The sequence below is a fragment of the Lynx canadensis genome, chromosome B3 (assembly GCF_007474595.2).
Source record: "Lynx canadensis isolate LIC74 chromosome B3, mLynCan4.pri.v2, whole genome shotgun sequence".
NCBI lineage: Eukaryota > Metazoa > Chordata > Mammalia > Carnivora > Felidae > Lynx > Lynx canadensis.
The window spans coordinates 124368627-124387661 of NC_044308.2; the positions used below are offsets into that span (position 1 = coordinate 124368627).

Sequence of the window (19035 nt, forward strand, 5' to 3'; positions counted from 1 at the left end):
TCCTTTCCACTATTCTTTTCATTCTACCTAAGGACGGGGAAACTCTAAGAAACACCTGATATGGCAACATTTAATGTTTACTCTGAAAGATTATACATGTAGTCACTGCATAGTCATTGAGCTCCACTGCGAAGTGGTAGCCATTCTTAACAAAGTGAATATTTCATAAAATTTCTGAGTATCAATAATGCTGTTAGACAATACACTATAATTCATTCCGGCTTGACACATCAAGAAGGGAGAGGCATATGTACTATAAAAACACATAACTTAACCTGCCTTTGCTACTTGGTTACCATGGGTTGGTTGTACACTGGAATTTATAACTGAACCAAGGCAGTTAGTTCATTAGCATCATCGGAGATGAGAAAATATTTGTAGGTTAAATTAGGAAATGAGTGCTATATAGATCATTGGTATCTGAATCCCTGGTCATTAACAGTTTATTTGATTCATCCAAGCCAATCAAGTAGACACATGGATTCGTCTATCTCGCATCCAAGAGATGTAGAGGCCTTCTAGGTCTAAACAATCTGAGTTTTGCCTCTGCAAAGTGTAACTGAACAGGCCTAGTGACTTTATTTTATCACAATAATGCGGCATTTTCCAAGAACGCTTTACATATATCCATTTGCATATGAAAACCAATGGTATATTGGTATAAGAATGGTATAAGAATAATGGTATAAGAATAAAACAAGAGTCTCTCACTCTTCCAAGTCTAAGGATCTTTAACAGTATAGAATAATTCTGGAAACTTCCCGAGGACTGATGGATGAATAATTTTCAAAAAGCAAGCAAAGATCCACAATGGGGACTCCCTCCATTACTGTTCTAAATCCAAAAAGCCTCTCTTCCGAAAGAAAAATACACTTGGCTTCACCCAGAGAGACCACTGTGTGGCATTTTTCCTGTCAATGCTAACTTTATTTATTTATTTATTTGCTTATTTATATTGTTAACTCTATTTAATTAATACTCACACTTTACCTACTACTTCTTATATGATATAAAATGAAACACAAATATGTGCATTTTTCTCTATGAATTTCCATATGGCAATAAAATGAGTGTTTTGGGGTGCCTGGATGGCTCAGTCAAGTTAAATGTCTGACTCTTGATTTAGGCTCAGTGGGCTCCATGCTGACAGTGCAGAGCCTGCTTGGGGTTCTCTCTCCTCTCTCTCTCTGCCCCTCCCCACTCATGCTCTCTCTCTTTCAAAATAAATAAACTAAAAAAAAAAGGGTGTTTCACGTAGATTTAAAATAAATTGAAACAAAATAAAGAGCTAAAAACTGCAAACAACCTTAATGTTGCCACACCAAAAAAAGCTTCAAAATATAGCATAATTTGACCTTGAATACATCAAAGGAAACAATGATCTATACATAAAGTTGCATGTTACTTAAAAGTCAGATAAAATTACTGGACACTTAAGAAAAACTTTTAGAATAAGTGGCATTAGAGCAGCTTGCAGTGGTTTCCTGATCATCCAGAGTTCGTTGTACCCATCTTTTAGATATGTGTAGTCTATCTTAAAATTTTTTTTTAAATATTTATTTATTTTTGGGAGACAGAGAGATAGAGTGCAAGCAGGGGAGGGGCAGAGAAAGAGGGAGACACAGAACCCGAAGCAGGTTCCAGGCTCTGAGCTGTCAGCACAGAGCCTGACACCGGGCTCAAACCCACAAAGTGCAGGGTCACGACCTGGGCCGAAGTTGGACACCTAACTGACTGAGCCACCCAGGTGCCCCACATGTAGTCTATCTTTGTTAATTCATTTCTCTAGCTGCTTATGTGCCGTTTTCAAATAATCTACTACAGGCTCCAAGCTAACAAAACGGAAACGCTGAAAAGAAAAACGCAGCAAGGTATCAACATTTTGTCTAAAAAGCTGTAAGTACGCCCTTCAACATGTTGACTTATCCAGAAAAGCCGGTTTAAAGGTATGTGTCATTTCCTAACCTAGAGGGAGTACCCAGTAACTTTCCTCATTACTTGCTTTTCACTAGGGGTGTGACAAGTCCCTGATAGAATCAGAAACAGGATTTACGAACAGAGTCAAAATATGTGCTCCACATCTCTGATCTATTCTCTCATCTACTACCAATGATAGAGATGGGAGGCAGCCAGCTGTTCTGTACGTTTCCTGGGCAACACTCTGGTTGCATTTTTGGTTTGCGATCTTGAGAGGTGATCACTGACCCTTATACTTTGGCACTGTTTGTATCACTGTTTGACCTTGTTCAGAGAAGTTGGAGATTGCGCCTACACCAAAGTGGGATGTGTGCATGTGTCTGTGTGGTGGGGAAGAGGAAGATATGGAAAATGGAGCTGTGGTGATTTATTTTGACAGATTTCATGCTGGAAAATGCAGCCTGAGAGGCGAAGTAGGGTTTTGCTTGAAATCCCTGTAAACACTTCCAGTCGGTTGTGTAACACTAACACCAAAACCTCTCAGATTTACCCTTTGTGTTTCAGATTGCAGAACAAAGCAATGAGGTTTCCTTTTTTTTTTCCCTTTAAAATGAAGAATCAAATTAAGACTCCTCTTTAACGTACAATGTGGTTCACAGGTGGCTAGAGGTTAAGACTACAAACCAAATAGAGGGCAGAAGACACAGAACTGTCTTTCTCCCAGAACTGTGCAATTCCACGGTGAGTCTGCTGATAATGGGTAACAAGAGTTCAGTGAATGACATCTGGACTGGGGAACAACTAAAAATTATTTGCAGATAATATAAAGGCTATGATGGTGGCTAGGGGCAATGCAAATGACAACCAATGTAATTTCAAAGACTGACTGTCCCCTCAAAAGAGATGCACACACAGAAGTTGAGTAGTAGAGGGAGAAAACCAGCAACCCAGAAACCAACACACTGTATTTCCCCCCCATAGATTTACATTTAAAAAAGTAAAGTACATGTCTCCAGTGGCGAGGTAAGTCATATTTCAGCTGAATATGCTCTGAACTCTTATGCAAATCATACTGCAGTAGTGATTATGGCATAATTTATGAGTAGGTTTGTGTCAGGAAGAATTTGTGGGAAACAGTAAGGTATGCTTTTTCTTTCAGAGTGTGTATTTGACTGTCACCAAACATAGCTGGCCTAATGAGACTCCCTGAGGCTGCCATCTCCTTTGATTCCCTCAAGGGCACACATCTTCTGGGATTCCAGGTGAAGAATATTCACAAAGAAACCCACATGGAACCCACTGTCCCAAGCTCCTTCTTCCTGAATATTTCAACCCTAGCACTCGATGGTTGACTATCACTCAGGTCACAAACTGAGCCATGAAATAGTCCACCTTGGGAATTAAATTGCTTACCTTTGAGCAATTCCAATAATCCTCATCTCAATTTACATGCAGTCATTTATTCAAGTGTTTCAGGAATTAAAGCACCAGGAACCTATGGCTGTCTCACCCTCATTCCCATACTCCTTCCGTGGGCTTCTGTACAGTTACCTCTCACTGGTCTATACTAAAGAGAGAGGGTGCTGATAAAGATAATCAGACATAAGCAGATGGTTTCAAAATAATGTATTTGGCTGACACGAGTAAGGTTTTCCTTGCTTCCTATTCCATTTGACTAAGATCAAAACTATTATTAATCTCCATTTCCTGATATACAAGCACAGGTAGGAAGGGAAAGGCAGTTAAAGGATTTAAAATTAGCCTCAGATTATCTGTACTCTGACCATCAATGGTGCACTGTTCTTAGTATCCAAGAAAACCGAGGAAAAACCCCAACAACTTAGTTTCTAGTTACACTTCTGAGATGCATACCTGAAGGCTGACTTAGCCTGCATGTCCTAAAATAAAGCAGACGTATTTTGACTATTCAGTTCCAAATATCCTAAATATTTCTACCTATGAAATACTTAACTGCTTTTTCTTCAAATTGAGCTTCATTCTGATTTTTCATTGCAGTCTGACTAGCATCTTCCCAAGATGGAATTTTAAACAGTTGCTTTGGCTGTTTGAGAGAGATGTGAGTAAAGAAAAAAAGTTGGAAAGCTCTATTGTCTTAAAACATTCGAAAGCACTATCAATAGTCATAGCTATAAAGATAACACTAATACGACTATAATAATTTTTAATGAATTTTTAATTTCTGCATTTAGAAAATTATGTCACACTGTGCTCTTAAAATGTTTCCCCAAATAATTCCTTACTCAACTTACATGCACAAATTTTAGGGAAATCATTACTTGAAGTTGAAAACAGTTTATTCTTCAGGATTATAGAGCTCAAGTATCCTCAGACTGTCTTGCTTTCACATCAAACATCATTAGATGTAACTAATCCTAAACTCCAAAGTCTACAATGGGAAGGAATAAATAAGGTGGGAGTTTGCTAGCAGGCACACCTGGGCAACTTTAGTCAGTAATGAAAGCTACTTTTAACACTTACAACTTACTTGTTGACAACGGACCACTGATACAGTGTGATTTTCGGAGTTCAGGAAGGTCTGATCACTCAAAATTATGCTTTTCTCCCATTTGCAAAATTATTAGAAATTCTACCAATAGAAATTTATTCTTTGCCTTCCCCAATCTAGTTCATCTTTTAAAAGGCAACAGTCTTGGGAGAGAAAACCATTAAACTAGTTCATTCTAAGGCTGTTCTAACCTGCTGCTTGTTTTTATAGGTCCGTGAGCTAAAAATGGCTTTTACGCTTTTATTTGGCTGAAGAAAAATCAAAGTAAGAATAATATTTTATGACATGTGAAAATTACATGGAATTCAAATTTCAGTTTCCCTAAATTATTTTTATTGGAACACAGTCCATTCAGTTCTTTACATATTGTCTATGGTTGCTTTCTTTCTATAGTGGCAGAGGTGAGTCGTTGGGAGACAGCACATGGCTTGTAAAATTGAAAATATTTAGAATCTGGCCCTTCACAAAAAGTTTGGCAACCCTCTGTTCTAAGGTGTCAGTATCCCATAAAAATTACTTACTGTCTCACAGAAGGAGGTCACCCTATAGCAAAACAACCCCTGTAAGCTTCTGGAAGGAGAAGATAAGGTGAAACACATTGACCAGGGACAAGAAACGAAAGACGACAGGAACCAGAAAAATTTTACCCAAATTTTAAACTTTATTTATTTTATTTTTAAAATTTTTTAACGTTTATTTATTTTTGAGACAGAGAGAGACAGAGCATGAATGGGGGAGGGTCAGAGAGAGGGAGACACAGAATGTGAAACAGGCTCCAGGCTCTGAGCGGTCAGCACAGAGCCCGATGTGGGGCTCGAACTCACAGACCGCGAGATCATGACCTGAGCTGAAGTCGGACGCTTAACCGACTGAGCCACCCAGGTGCCCCTAAACTTTAAAATAGCATTTACAGGTTCCTGGGCGCCAGTCAGTTAAGAGTCCACCTTTGGCTTAGGTCATGATCTCATGGTTCGTGAGTTCCAGCCCCACATCAGGCTCTCTGCTGTCAGCACAGAGCCCACTTTGGATCCTCTGTCCCCCTCTCTCCTTCCTCCCTCACTGCTTGTGCTCTCTCTCAAAAAGAAATAAACATTAAAAAAATAACGTTTAAAAGTTGTATATGCATAAATACATATATCCAGAATATAAATCATTCCTCAGGCCATGAAAGTTTCTTTTTTTTGTCCTTTATTCCTTTTATCCATCATTTTTATTCATTCCTTCCAATGTCTTTCCTTTGTTCTTCCCTCCTTCCCTCCCTTTCACTCATATATTCAATTAATTAATTCATCCATTCATTCACACTTATTGAGGCAGGTACTTTGTTGGACATTGGGTGCACAGTTATCAACAAGGGAGATAAGGTCTCTCTGCCTTCATTGAGTTTATATTCGAAAGGAGTAGACTAAAAGATAAATAAAGAGGATACTCAAACACCATGATGGAGAGTGAGGGCAGAGATTTACTTTAGGCAGTTTGGCCAGGTTAAATGTCCATGAAGAGGTGACATTTGAGCTGAAACTCAAAGGATGACAATGAGCCATCACTGAAAGAGCTAAGGGAAAGCATTACAGAGAGAGGAAGTAGCAAATGCAAAGGTCCTGGGTTTGTTTAATTTCAGGAGTAACAGGGACACTGGATATTAAAATATCCTTTTAAATTAGCAGTATCATAAAACTCAACACTATTTATTACAAGCTTATTATGTGCTGACAGTATTTTTCATTTGACATTCCCCAAAACTCTCAATAGGTCAACATTATTAATTTCATTCATTTTGAAAGTCAGAGAAGTAGACTCAAAGACATTAAATGTAGTGAATTCCACATGTGGTTGAGCTTAGACTGCACATTAAGAAATACATATATGTGTATATTTATATATATTTGTCTATAAAGATGATACCTTTTTTTATTACCATGAGAACTATATTTTGTGTGTGGCAGAGATTAGGTTTCATACTGGAGGAGTGTTCTAGAGCCTCTTTCTCAAAATTACACAGGCCAGAACAGCATTCCAGAACACTAATTTTAACAGATGTCAGGTGGCAGTGTAACAAAACACATACTATATCACAATAAAATTTAATGTTCAAATAAAAACCATTATTTGCACACATTCTTACAGTTATTTACCATATCCTCAAAAGGGATTGTATTTTTGCCATATGCGTTTCTTAAGTGAGTTGCAGCTGCTTCTATTTCTAGGTGTGATATTAGGCCATTTGAAGACACACAGCCAATACCACTGGGGAAATATCAGAAAAAAGGGTAAAGAAAAGCAAAGATCTAAACTTAATTAGCTGTGATGCTGTACAGCTAAATGGCACCTCTATTGTGCTGGTCTCCCAATTCTTTCAGGTCTAGGCTGCAGGAGTTAGATTCATTACAGAGCTCATAAATGGCCTCTGCTCCCCCACCCCTGTTTTACTGGTGACAAATTTATTAGTTCTTTTCTAACAGTGAAATGAGAACTAGGGATTTCAATTACACCCAGAATGTAGTAAAGGCATGGAATCTCTCGTAGGTAATATTTTTCTATTCCATTTTATGAGCAAATATAGAAGTACTGTTAATAGACATTAAATGTTATTTATTAGCATGCTAATAAGCCTTCACACTTTTAAAAGTAAACATTAAACTTCTAACAAATTAAATTTAGAAGAGTAAGTGTAATGCAGATACTCTGGAAAAGGAATGCACTTCAGAATCAATTTTTAAAAACCCAAATCATCAGTGATTATGATAAAAAGACAAAGATATGAAGAGATGCTTATTACTCATTCTTTCAGCTCATTTTAGTTTTATCACTTTTTCCACAATTCAAAATTTATGCAAACGTTTTCAATGTTGCCTTTAATTTTTGCCAGAATATTTTGAACCTGGTTTAAAACTGAAATTGAAGAAGCCCAAGGAGGGCTTTAGTAACAACTTTCTTTGGTCTGTTTGTTTAAAGCATGATGAATAAGCAAAAAGAAAAGGTGCAGAATGGAAAAAGAAAAATGACCCTTCTCCTTCCTAGAAGTGTTTGAGATTACTGGATTGCTCATAATCGTGCACCAGGAATTGAAAGTTTCCTCACATGCCAAGAGACAAACACACACACACACACACACACACACACACACACAGCCCAGTTGCCATGTATACATAAAGCTTAGAGCCTAAGGGTTTGTAAATAGTTTTAAAGTTAAATAGAAAAGCAGTAAGGAGTTTCACTAATATTAGTCCCCAGTATTATCTGATTTATTTAATGCATTTTGTACAAGTCATTTACCTTCTTATAGTCTTTTCTTAAGAAGCTAAGGGGTGAGTTAGTATTTTACCACACCAAATTCTTAATATATTTTTCAATGAATCATTCTCTTAGAAGAAAAAGATGGAAGAAATCCAAAGAAACAGAGGCCAAGAACCTAAACAAACAAACAAACAAAGTGTGGAGGTTGTGTTCTCCATAAGCTCTGGAGGCATTGAAACACAGTAGTACAGAAGACAGGCAGATTCTAGTGTAAGTACTAGCCCTGCCAACTACTGGCTGAGCAAGCCAGGGATGTTCTTCATCTGTAAAATGAAAATAAAAGTATTTATCTTCTAGAAGTATCACAAGGAATCAATGACATACATTTAGAAGTTTCAGCAGTGTATGACACAAAAGTATTGTCTACCATTAATATCATTCATTAACAAGCCAGAGGGTCATTTTTTTCTTCTCTTTTGATGCACAGACCATCACCCTTTTGGATCGATTTAGCAAAACCTTGACAGGAACTAACACTTACTAAATCAGTATTCGTTAATAATCAAAACATAATATTAGTGAGTTTTCAAGATCCCAGTCTGGGGAACTCTTTTGCAATATTTCTTTACATTCTGGAGAATGTGACAGAGATAAGGATGGGAGACAGCCCTACAAATGAGAACTATAGTTGCTTACAATGATCTTCTATTAATACTTAGAACCTCAGAGATTTGTTTTATTTTTAATTTTTTTAATGTTTATTCATTTTTTGATAGAGAGAGAATGTGAGCAGGGGAGGAGAGAGAGAGAGACACAGAATCTGAAGCAGGTTCCAGGCTCTGAGCTGTCAACACATAGCCTGACGTGGGGCTCGAACTCATGAACTGTGAGATTATGACCTGAGCCGAAGTCGGATGCTTAACCAACTGAGCTACCCAGGCACCCCTAGAACCTCAGAGATTTCACAGTCAATGGAAATGGTTCCAACCAGAAATGTATTATTGCTAACCATTTGTTCCCAAATCTATTGCACACTATAGATATTCCTTAGAACACTGTTTTCACAACTGTCATTGTTATCAGGAGGAAGAAAAATGGAGTGTTAATGGCCTGAATATTTGTGTCCCCCCCCAAATTTCACAGGTTGAAATCCTAATCCCTAATGTGTTATCAGGAGATGGGGCCCTAAGTAAGTGATCAGTCATGAGGGTAGAGCCCTCCTGAATGGGCTAGTACCCTTAAAAAAAGATTCCAGAGTGTACTGTCTCTGCTCCTATGACCCAGGAAGTGGCTGGATACTGAATCTGAATCTGCCAACATAACTACTGAACATAGACAGTCAAACTGCCTAGACCCTAGACTTCCTAGTCTCCAGAACTGTGAGAAATAAAGGTTTCTAGCTTAAGACACAGTCTACGGTAGTTTTGCTATAGCAGCTCAAATGGCAGACATACTATTATTTATCCAAAGTTTGAGGCCTATCCAGGGACGTGACTGAGGAGAATAAGTAGATGCACACATAAAAGAGACTGGTCCTGAAGTAATTACTTAAACTGTAACCCAAATGAAACTGCCACAAATTGTAAGGTGACAGTTGACTACTCCGGAAGTGTGGCAAAAACTCCCAGACAAGCTCAACACTGCAAAACATCGTAACAGGCTTAGATGTTTTTCATTTTTCATAAGAAAACATAAGCCGTTCTTCCGTCAGCTGCAGTGTTCATGGAGCCCACGGTTCAGACTGTGACAAAGGCCCTAAGGGATATTTTCTGGAAGTGTTGCTTTTCATGGAGTCCACTGCAAAGGGGCTGGTATATGGAGACACATAAAATAAATTCCCCCCTTGTGGGAACAATTTATAAAATTTGTAACACTCAGTTGGCTCATTTTCTCTACCAAGTTTTTATAAAACTTTGTCACAGAGTAAAATTTGGGCACTTGAACTCAAAAATTACACTTTATATTTGCATTTTAAAAATGTTTCCAAAGGGCGTCTGTTTGTTTTTAGAGGCTTCTGTAGAAGCTTGACTCAAAGGAAGGAGGCTGCTGAATCCCAAACACTTGTGCTTTGCATCTCTTTGGATACACAGAACCAGTCACACTTTCATATTTCTTTTATTCTCAAAGGCCATGGTCTATTAATCAACTTCCATACATTCAGACATAGACTACTTCGCTTTCAGGGTATTCTATTTTCCAGTTTTACTGCTATAGATTCAGAATTAAAATTAAGTTGCGAATTTTAGGTAAAATAGAGTGATAAAATTTAGTGGTCATTAAAGTTTCAAGTAGAATGTATTTTACTGAGCTTGGTTCCCTGTTCTCCTGAGGCCTCTTGACATAGTAAATGGAAGTGTGCAAATGTAATTGGCTGAGACCTTGCTTGACCCTAATACAGACTGCTAACGTTTCATCTCTGGTGAGACCTCATACCGAATTTAAGCTTGGTAAGCTTCTTTACCTTGAGCAAACAGATTTTAATGGGCCATTAAGCCACCTAGCCCTGAAAGTGGCAAGTGTTGCCCAATCCTCCAACCCCCATAATCACCCATGTTTTGCATGGTTTATGTCATTGGTTACAAACAGGTATGTTTTTTTAAAATCATATATCACAAAAAGAAATACAGACATACAGTGATTTGCCTATATTCTTGCATCTTGGGAAGAATATGTAGGTGTGCATTACGTGCTGATTTCCAGAAGTATGGAAGTTGCATTTTAACTCTCATGAGTTGTCCTACGGAGGAGCAGGATACTGCATTTACCTTCTAGTTTAATAAAGACTTGAACAATCAATCATAATCTATCAATTTATTCAAATCGGGACTTCTAAAAATGTACCATAGAATCTTCTAAGCAAATTACAACTTCCAAGGAAATTTAAGAATTGCTTTAACCAATCCTTCAGTTCTTCTAGAGATTAAGTGTTAGAACACAGCATCCTACTTCATCCTTACTTTCCCTTCTAAATAAACTCAAGGACTCTTAGCAGCCCATCTCTGCATTTCTACCTGTAATCTCTAAAATCCCCAAATCACTATGTGGTTTGAAAGTACAGGCTGGGGGCGCCTGGGTGGTGCAGTCGGTTAAGCGTCCGACTTCAGCCAGGTCACGATCTCGCGGTCCGGGAGTTCGAGCCCCGCGTCGGGCTCTGGGCTGATGGCTCAGAGCCTGGAGCCTGTTTCCGATTCTGTGTCTCCCTCTCTCTCTGCCCCTCCCCCGTTCATGCTCTGTCTCTCTCTGTCCCCAAAATAAATAAGCGTTGAAAAAAAAAATTAAAAAAAAAAAAAAAAAAAGAAAGTACAGGCTGTGGGCATTCTAGTGTCAGGAAGAAATGACTGACAGCAAAATCGTGGAAATTATCCAGTTGGTCTGTTGACTATCCCAGTTTATCACATGGTTGTTCACCAGGAGGATTGGCCATCTATGGGTACTACTCAGATATTAATGCACGATCCTGCCAGCCTCCGCCAGGGTGATTTATCTACCCATGTCAGCTTTTTGTCTTTGGTGTTTTTCTTGCCCAGTTAATTTCCAATGATGTATCTGCCAACTCTACACTGGAATTCTTTTGCATATTATAATTCCCCTATATTAATATTTATTAGACTTGTTCCAAAAGAACTAAGAAATTCAATTCTATTTTTTCCTCAAACACCATGTTGTCATAGGCTATTCCATAAGTAGCTGAAATGAAGTAATGGCTGAGGAAAAGATTATCTTCTCCTTCCACTCATTTCAAATGCTTTCTCTGAGCACTACTGGAGTGACAAAAACAAAATCAAACACCTGCCCCTCCACTCCCCCAAAGTTTCTAAAAATATAGATCAAATCCTTCAAATGGCAGGTTCCAGCTATTTTTAAAAGCTACCTGGGAAAGAAATTAAGTATAATTATGGGTCATCTGAAAAACAGCATGTCACAGTAATGCCACTTAATATCCTTCAAGGGCATCTGTAGCTTCTGGAATGTCTCAGAAAAAAATATATTACTGCAAAAAAAACCCCACAAACCCAATGCTTTTAATTAAATGAAGGATTCAGCTCATTTCTAATGAAAATACTGATACTAAAGAAACTGTGTCTAGAAATATTTGTGACATTTATAGATCCTACAACTAGAAAGTTTCCTTCCTTTTTCCTCTTAAAAAAATGATTGATGTTCATATTTGGCCCATATAATCAATTTCATTATCGCCACATGGTGACTTTTTTCACTGTTTCATTATATTTAGTAGCTATCCAAAGACACAACACTCTCTTTAGCATAATCTGACTAAAATCTTCATTTAAAATCATGATTGCCCATGGAGGGAGTGAGTAGAGTCAGAGAGAGGGAGAGGGTGGCTCTGGGAAGGCAAAGGGACATTTGTTACTTTATTCCATTATGCAGCACCATGTCTGGTGCACAGTAGGTACAAACAAGTAGTCAGTGTGTGGAATTAATATTTATAGAAGACCTGCAGGCACCAAGGTTTATGCATTTCTTATCCCAATTAATCCTCTCTAAGGTCCTTTTAAGTCAGTATTATTACTGTCCCCAATTTATAGACATGGATATTGCCTCAAAGTGAAGTGAAGATGGCTTAGTAAAAGAGGAAAGTGAATAGGAAAAATCATGTGGACAATCATCCGGTTTTATCTTATTTGACATAAAATGAGTTAGCATATGAGGCAGGCATATGCGTTTTCCAGATACTCTGTTTAGTGACTGTCTGTCCTAGGTAGCATTTTGAAGCTTTTTGTAACCAAGTACGGTACTCCTTTGGTGTGATTTGCGCTCTGGGGTTCACAAAGCAAGAAAGTGATGAAAGGTGAGTCAGGTAGGTTGGTAGTTGACAAAAACGAAAACAAAAAACAATAGCAGCACCTACCATTCATTACCAGTCATCACAAGTAAGGTGGCAGTCACTGAATATTTTTCACCTAAATTGAGGGAAACGGATTGCCTTTTGTGTCTATTTAAAACATTTCAGCTGATCTCAGAGAGGATTAAATAAAGGATTTGCTTGTTTCAATATACCTAAAACCCATATGCAAATAGGACTCTGATACCATACCACACATTTATGGTCAAAGACAATACTTTGTTTTTAAGAAGAGCAGCAAACAATGTAACTGCAAATGAATGCCCCCCACACACACACACACACACACACACACACACACACACACAAAACCTAGCCAGACAATATTAAGCTCCAGTGAAGAATTCTGGTAATTACCAGCTGTATTTTAGAAATCACTGTTAAATATGTTTGTCTCCATTGTTTGTGATTCTTCTTAAGATTGAAAACACTCTTCTCTCTGCTGCCTGCCTCCCTCGCCATTTTTTCCTTTTCTTTGCCCACTGTTTCTTGCTACTTGTGCCAAATTACTCACTTACTGACCTTTTGGTTCAATACTACATTCAAAGAGGGAGGGGAAACAGAGCAAGATAGAGAAAAGGAGGGAGAGTGAAATCAAGTGTGTGTGTGTGTGTGTGTGTGTGTGTGTGTGTGTGTATACACAGGAATGCTAGAACTTAGGAGCACCCCTACCCAAAAAAAAAATTTTTTTTAACAGAAAATGAACTCTAGGACAGGGATGGTTATTGTTTTTTAATGGGTAGAACTTACTGAGACCACAAATTGGTGCTAAATACGAGTCCAGCAATGTGGAATTCATTTGCTTACTAAGTAACAAAAATTCACTGAGTACCTACTATGGTGAGGCGCTGTGCTAAATAGTAGATATTTGGGAATGTGAAAGAGGAGAGTGGCTCCACAGGTTTGAAAGGAAATTACCACTTATTGTATGGTAAATTTTAACTTTAAAATCTAAGCCCCTTATCCACGTAGATTCAAGAATTTAACAAATATTTACCCAGTTTTATTGACTATTTCGCCCTTGAAATATTATTTGTCATGCTTCATGATACTATGCTCTTCTGGGATTATTTTCTCTATGTCTTAGACTGCTTTGCAGGATTTTCATCCTTAGCTTGAAATTTAAGAGTTAGTGTTCCCTATGGCTCTGGCCTAAATTTTCATCTCTTTAATCTACATACTTCCCCTGGGGAGTTTTCATTGCTCCTATGACTTTTTTTTTAAGTAAGCTCTATGCCTAATGTGGGGCTCGAACTCATGACCCTGAGATCAAGGTTGCATACTCCACCGACTGAGTCAGCTAGGTGCCCCACTCCTAGGAATATGAGTACCATCTACATGATATGGAGACCAGTCTGACAACAACAAACTCTGCATGTTCAATTTTCGCCTTCTGAGCTCTAGCCTCAGGTATGAACCCTCCTTTTGACACTGCCACTTGGATGTTTCAAGGCCCCCAAAGTGAAAATATCAAAAAGTGAACTAATCAACTTCCGCTTCTCTCACTGACTAGCACAACCATCCGCAAAGTTGCCCAGTCAAGAAACCTTGGAGTCATTCTTAACCCTTCCATTTTATTTCCTGGCAACCAATCTCAAAGTTCCATGGAGTTTTAGATCTTACAATATACTAGGAAACCACCCACTCCTCTTCATGCTCTCTGTTACCACCCAATCCAGGTCACTATCCTCTGTTGTCAAGATTCCCAGAAATGTCTGCTTAACTGGTCCCTCTGGTTTCAATCTTGAATATTCCCAATTATTTTGGACTTTACAACCAGTTAGTTACCTATTAAAAATTCAGACTTGATCATGTTGTTGTTTTGCTTCAAATTTTTAACTGGTTTCCCATATTCCAAAGGTAAAATTATAACTCCTTTATGAGGTTCTTTAGACCTCTGCTTACCTTATCAACTACAGTTTTGCTTTTTCTCTCTCAATGCTACATTCTACCATACCAAACTTCTTTTACTTCCTCAAACATGAAATTGATGTTCTTTTACTTCCTTCACATTGCCTAAAACTCTTCCAATCTTCCCTCCAAACTTGCCAAAGCATTTAAATATTGGCTTCCTTTGGGAAACCTACTTGGTTTGCTACTCACCCTACCCACCTTCAACCCTCTACACGTCCACCCAACCTATCCTATCTCTACCAAAGACATGTGTTCTTATTATATGTTCCCACAGTGACTCATATCCCCTCTCATATCATTTTTAATTATTTTATCATACACCATTTATTATTATATAACAGATACTTTCCCAGGGCAGGAATGCATCCAGTAGAAGCAGCTTGCCTTTGTATCCCTAGCACTCAGTACAGTGTTACACAGAACTGGTGCTCAACAAGCATTTGTTCAATGAATATATGACACATCTTTTACTTGGAGAAAACTGGAAAGGGTATAGAGATAAACACCCCTCTATCCTTAAGGAGGATAACATTAAATACAGAATGTCTGTTATACATAATTATATGATGATAATGAGTAAATAAAACTGACTCCAATTTGGATACATGGGGATTTGTTAACATTGCAAATTGGAATTAAATATTTATCTCTCTCTTCTAGGATAATCTAATCCACACTAAATACTTCTGGAAGACAGTTTTATGATTTTATATTATAGATGAGAAAATAGGCACAGCAAAGTTAATTGAGTTACTCAAAGTTGCCCAGAAGCAGAACCACTATTAAAATTCAAAGCTGTCAATTTCTAATCCTTTGCTATTGTTGTTTTTGTTTTTGAAACTATTTTGCCTTTGACTCCCCAAAGTTCTGTGTGATTGTAGGACTTCAGCCTAAATACTTTGTCTTCTCAAAAGTATCACCTGTGGTATTTCTATTTGAATACAGAAACTTAGGAATACAGGTCTTTTTGCTGAATTTTCCTCGTGTTAAAATGAAAGGTTTTCGGAGATGTGTCTCTGTACTCTTGTACATTCTCAGAGGTGTCAGTTTCTTTGTTCTTAATGGAGTGTTACTATCGGGCACTAATTACCACTACAAAGTGCCAACATTGAACTTTCCTGCTGCTGGACATCATACTGGATACTCTACATCTATACATGTCCATTGTTAGTTGGCTGGTGCATTCTACTGCACTTGCTGGACATTTTGGTAGAAAATGCTACCAGTTCTTCATAAATATTTGAGCAGAAACTTAGGCTATTAAATTTAACAGGATTACCAGTTCCAGCATTTGTATTGTGAGAGACATAAACTTAAAAAGGTTTGTGCTGTCATTTCAAAAGGCCATGTATGTACTATGTACTCAATAAATAGGTTTCTATGTGCTATTGTGGGCAAATACAATGTATAACCACAGAGCCTTAAAAAGACTTTATTACCTTCTCAATATATATATTTAGTATACATAGAAGCTTTGCTTTTCATAACTCTGATATTAATTTCTCAGAGATAGACAAGATGAGTATACACTTGAGATTTTTCCTAGCCCCAGACAGGACCAACCAGGGCTGTTTCTTTTCAACCTGACTATAGCTCAAGATGTTAAAAGAATTTAATCTGTACAGAATTGTGGCCAACACATGCCACTTTTTTTAAGTATATAGAACTACACTCTTCTTCATCATTTTTAGATTAATATAATTTTCTTTTAACAAATACACCATTAATTAGAAGAATCCCCAATTACAGAACATTCCCCTTGCTCTTTGGGCTTCATTTGATCCATCCTTCATTTGCCAGAAGCAAACATCTTTACCCCTAAGCATTCAAGCTAGCTCATTAAATCACTCTTCAGTCCCACCTTACAGCTTCCAGGCCCAGGAAGAACTCTAAATGTCCCAACTATTTACTGTTTTTAATCCCCAATGCGACATTAAGTGAATTGGTTCTGTCATGTGAATATAACTGATTATGTTTCCCCTAATAAAGACAGACTCTTGAATTATCCATTTGCAAGTGAGCCCAATGTAAAAGGAAGAGACAACTACTACTGTCAGATGCCAAGTTAACATCAATTGCTCATGCCATGGAACTGCCAATTAAAATTCTGGAGTAATCTTTCAAACACAGTTTTCCAGCCCGAGAACTGTGTATAAATCCATAGTGAATTAAGAGGCATAAAAGGTAAACCTTAAGCTCCATACATGTGTTAATATTCTCGGTTGGTCATTGGTAGATGACATTCATGGAGTCAGAACAGTCCTGACTTTCACTTGGAATGTGCCTTCCCTGAATTCATCCTCGTTTATCAGCCCTGTTCTGGGGGAAGTGACTTTGCAAAGATGTTGCTTTCATTTCTTAATGCTGCACCTCCCATTAAGCTCTACCAAGAAATAAAGGTTCCTTTCAAGAGTAGCACAGGGGCTGAGTTGGCTTCCTGTTTCAGGAGATTATAAATGTTCTCAAACACTTCTAAAAGGAAGCAAATTCCAACTTAGGCTTTAAAATTCAGACTTATTTTTCACTCCATTTGGCATTGTGGTCTGAATGTGATAACAATAAAGCCTAACAGAGTAAAACAAATGTTTTTATCCCAAAGATACCTGACCTATGGGAGAATTTACTTTACCTGCAGAGATTCCATTTCTTCATCTTTTCTGTGGGTCTCCTCCAGGAGATCTGTAAGAAAGTAAAATACCCATCAGGATAATGTGAAAATGAGCTGCCTCTTACTATCAAACCCAATTCAGTCAATAGCTTGTATAAACTGTTGCCTGGAAAGAGAATTTTGTGTTTAAGTGTGAAAAGGAATGTAAAAGAAATGCCCTCTGATCCCAACTGATAGGATGGGGCAGAGCTCTGGACTCTACCAATCCTAAGCTAGATGAGAAGCCCTGGGAGGTCTTGACTCTGATGGAGATACCAGAGAATAAAACTGACTAAATTACAAACCCAAACTCATATCAATATTTTAGGAATTTGGCCCAGTGCTTATATAACTCCAAAGTAATACAACATTTTCTTTAGAAAAAAAAAACACAACTTTTTTTTAAATGAAAAATAAGAAACAAACTATTTGCTCTTAAAATAAGCTTCCAAGCCAAGTTCCACCTCCAGATTCAATTTTTATAACCAAATTAAAACATCTTAGAATAATGGGTGTTATTAATGGAAGCAGAACACCACCTTAGCTGTAAAGTCATATTAATTATCATCTCACGCTGAGAAGGTGGGAAGCATTGAAGCTACATCTGACCAAGAGCTTGGCATCATCTCAGAGAAATTAGTGGCTGGAAGGGAGGGTAGTCAACTGAAGAGAGTTCTGTCTAAATGCATGTATACAGCTATGGTATCTCAGTGCCCCACATTAATTTACAAACTTGCTATAAAGGAAAATATATTTGGCAAGCAGAATTTTCTGCCTGCAGCTTTACCACCCTGTGCTATGATCTTATTAGATCTCACAAACCTAAAGAGGGCTGGGTTGAGTCAGAAGTTGGATGAAAACAGGCAAGAAACACCTACAGCAGTGCACATTAATATTAGCATGTGCCTTGCTCTATGATTGATATTGCTCACCAAGAGGCTATGCTGCACAAAAGGAAACTATAACTTACAGAAATTCAATATATATCCCAGAAAGGCAAATGCAAATGTTTTTTAGCAAGTGCTATACTACATACAGCAGGAAGCAATACTATAGTAAGTAGCCAAGTCATACTGGTATAGGTCATAGCTGAACAGGCTGAACCTTCAGGAAACCTGGTAGATGATATAACTGATGATGAGACTGGATGGCTAATTCAGCTACAGAGGAATTGCAAACAATCCCCTCAAGACACAATGCACTGGGATTCAGGGTAACAGGTAATTTTTGCTCTGAATCCCACAGAAGAGTTAACTTTGGCTCCTAAACCTTCCATAATCAGAGTTACATCAAAAAAGCGAGAGGAGAAAGTCCATGCATTAGGCTGTACTTTTAAGGGGGTTTTTGGTAGGCTTATCAGGTTCTTTAACAATACAGAAACCAACTTTGAGTGTGGTAGATGGTTTAAGTGCCTTTGAAAATTCCTCATTCTGAATCCTTACTCATTCGCATTGTGACAATGCAGCTACTACCATCAAGAGGTCACGTTCATCTACTTTCTACATCTCACATCTGGGCTGGCTTCCTGACTTGATTTGCTAAGGAGAATACAGCAGAAGCATCTCTGTGCCAATCTGTACTGACAGTTCAAGAGGCCTTGCAGATTTTCATTTTTCTACTTGGAACTCTACGAACAAGCCCAGGACAGCCTGCTAGATGACAAGAGCCCAGGACTCTTCCCACCTAAGATGCCCTGCAGGTTGCCTTAACTGGCAGCTAGCAAATGCCCAGAAGCATAGCTGTTCATCTGGCCTGAAGATGACCACAGAGGACTCAGAAGGGGATCCCAGTGGAGACCAGACAAACTGCCCAGCTGAGTCCAGGGCCAAGTCCAATTCACAGAATCCAGACCTAAAGAATGGAATTGGGGGATGGTTTGGTACCCAGCACTTGCTAACTTACAGCAACCAGTTGTTAACTGTACAG

At 38.2% G+C, this 19035-nt stretch overlaps 1 protein-coding gene across 3 annotated transcripts in view; it reads right to left on the reverse strand.

Moving 5' to 3' along the window:
• The window catches only part of CEP128 (centrosomal protein 128), a 382829-nt gene that overhangs the window by 58754 nt on the left and 305040 nt on the right, over window positions 1-19035 (reverse strand). For all 3 annotated transcript variants that reach the window (XM_032593431.1, XM_032593430.1, XM_030319713.1), the window contains one exon: window positions 17092-17141. In XM_032593431.1, coding sequence (XP_032449322.1) covers window positions 17092-17141 — 50 coding nt within the window. The remainder of the gene's footprint in view (window positions 1-17091; window positions 17142-19035) is intronic.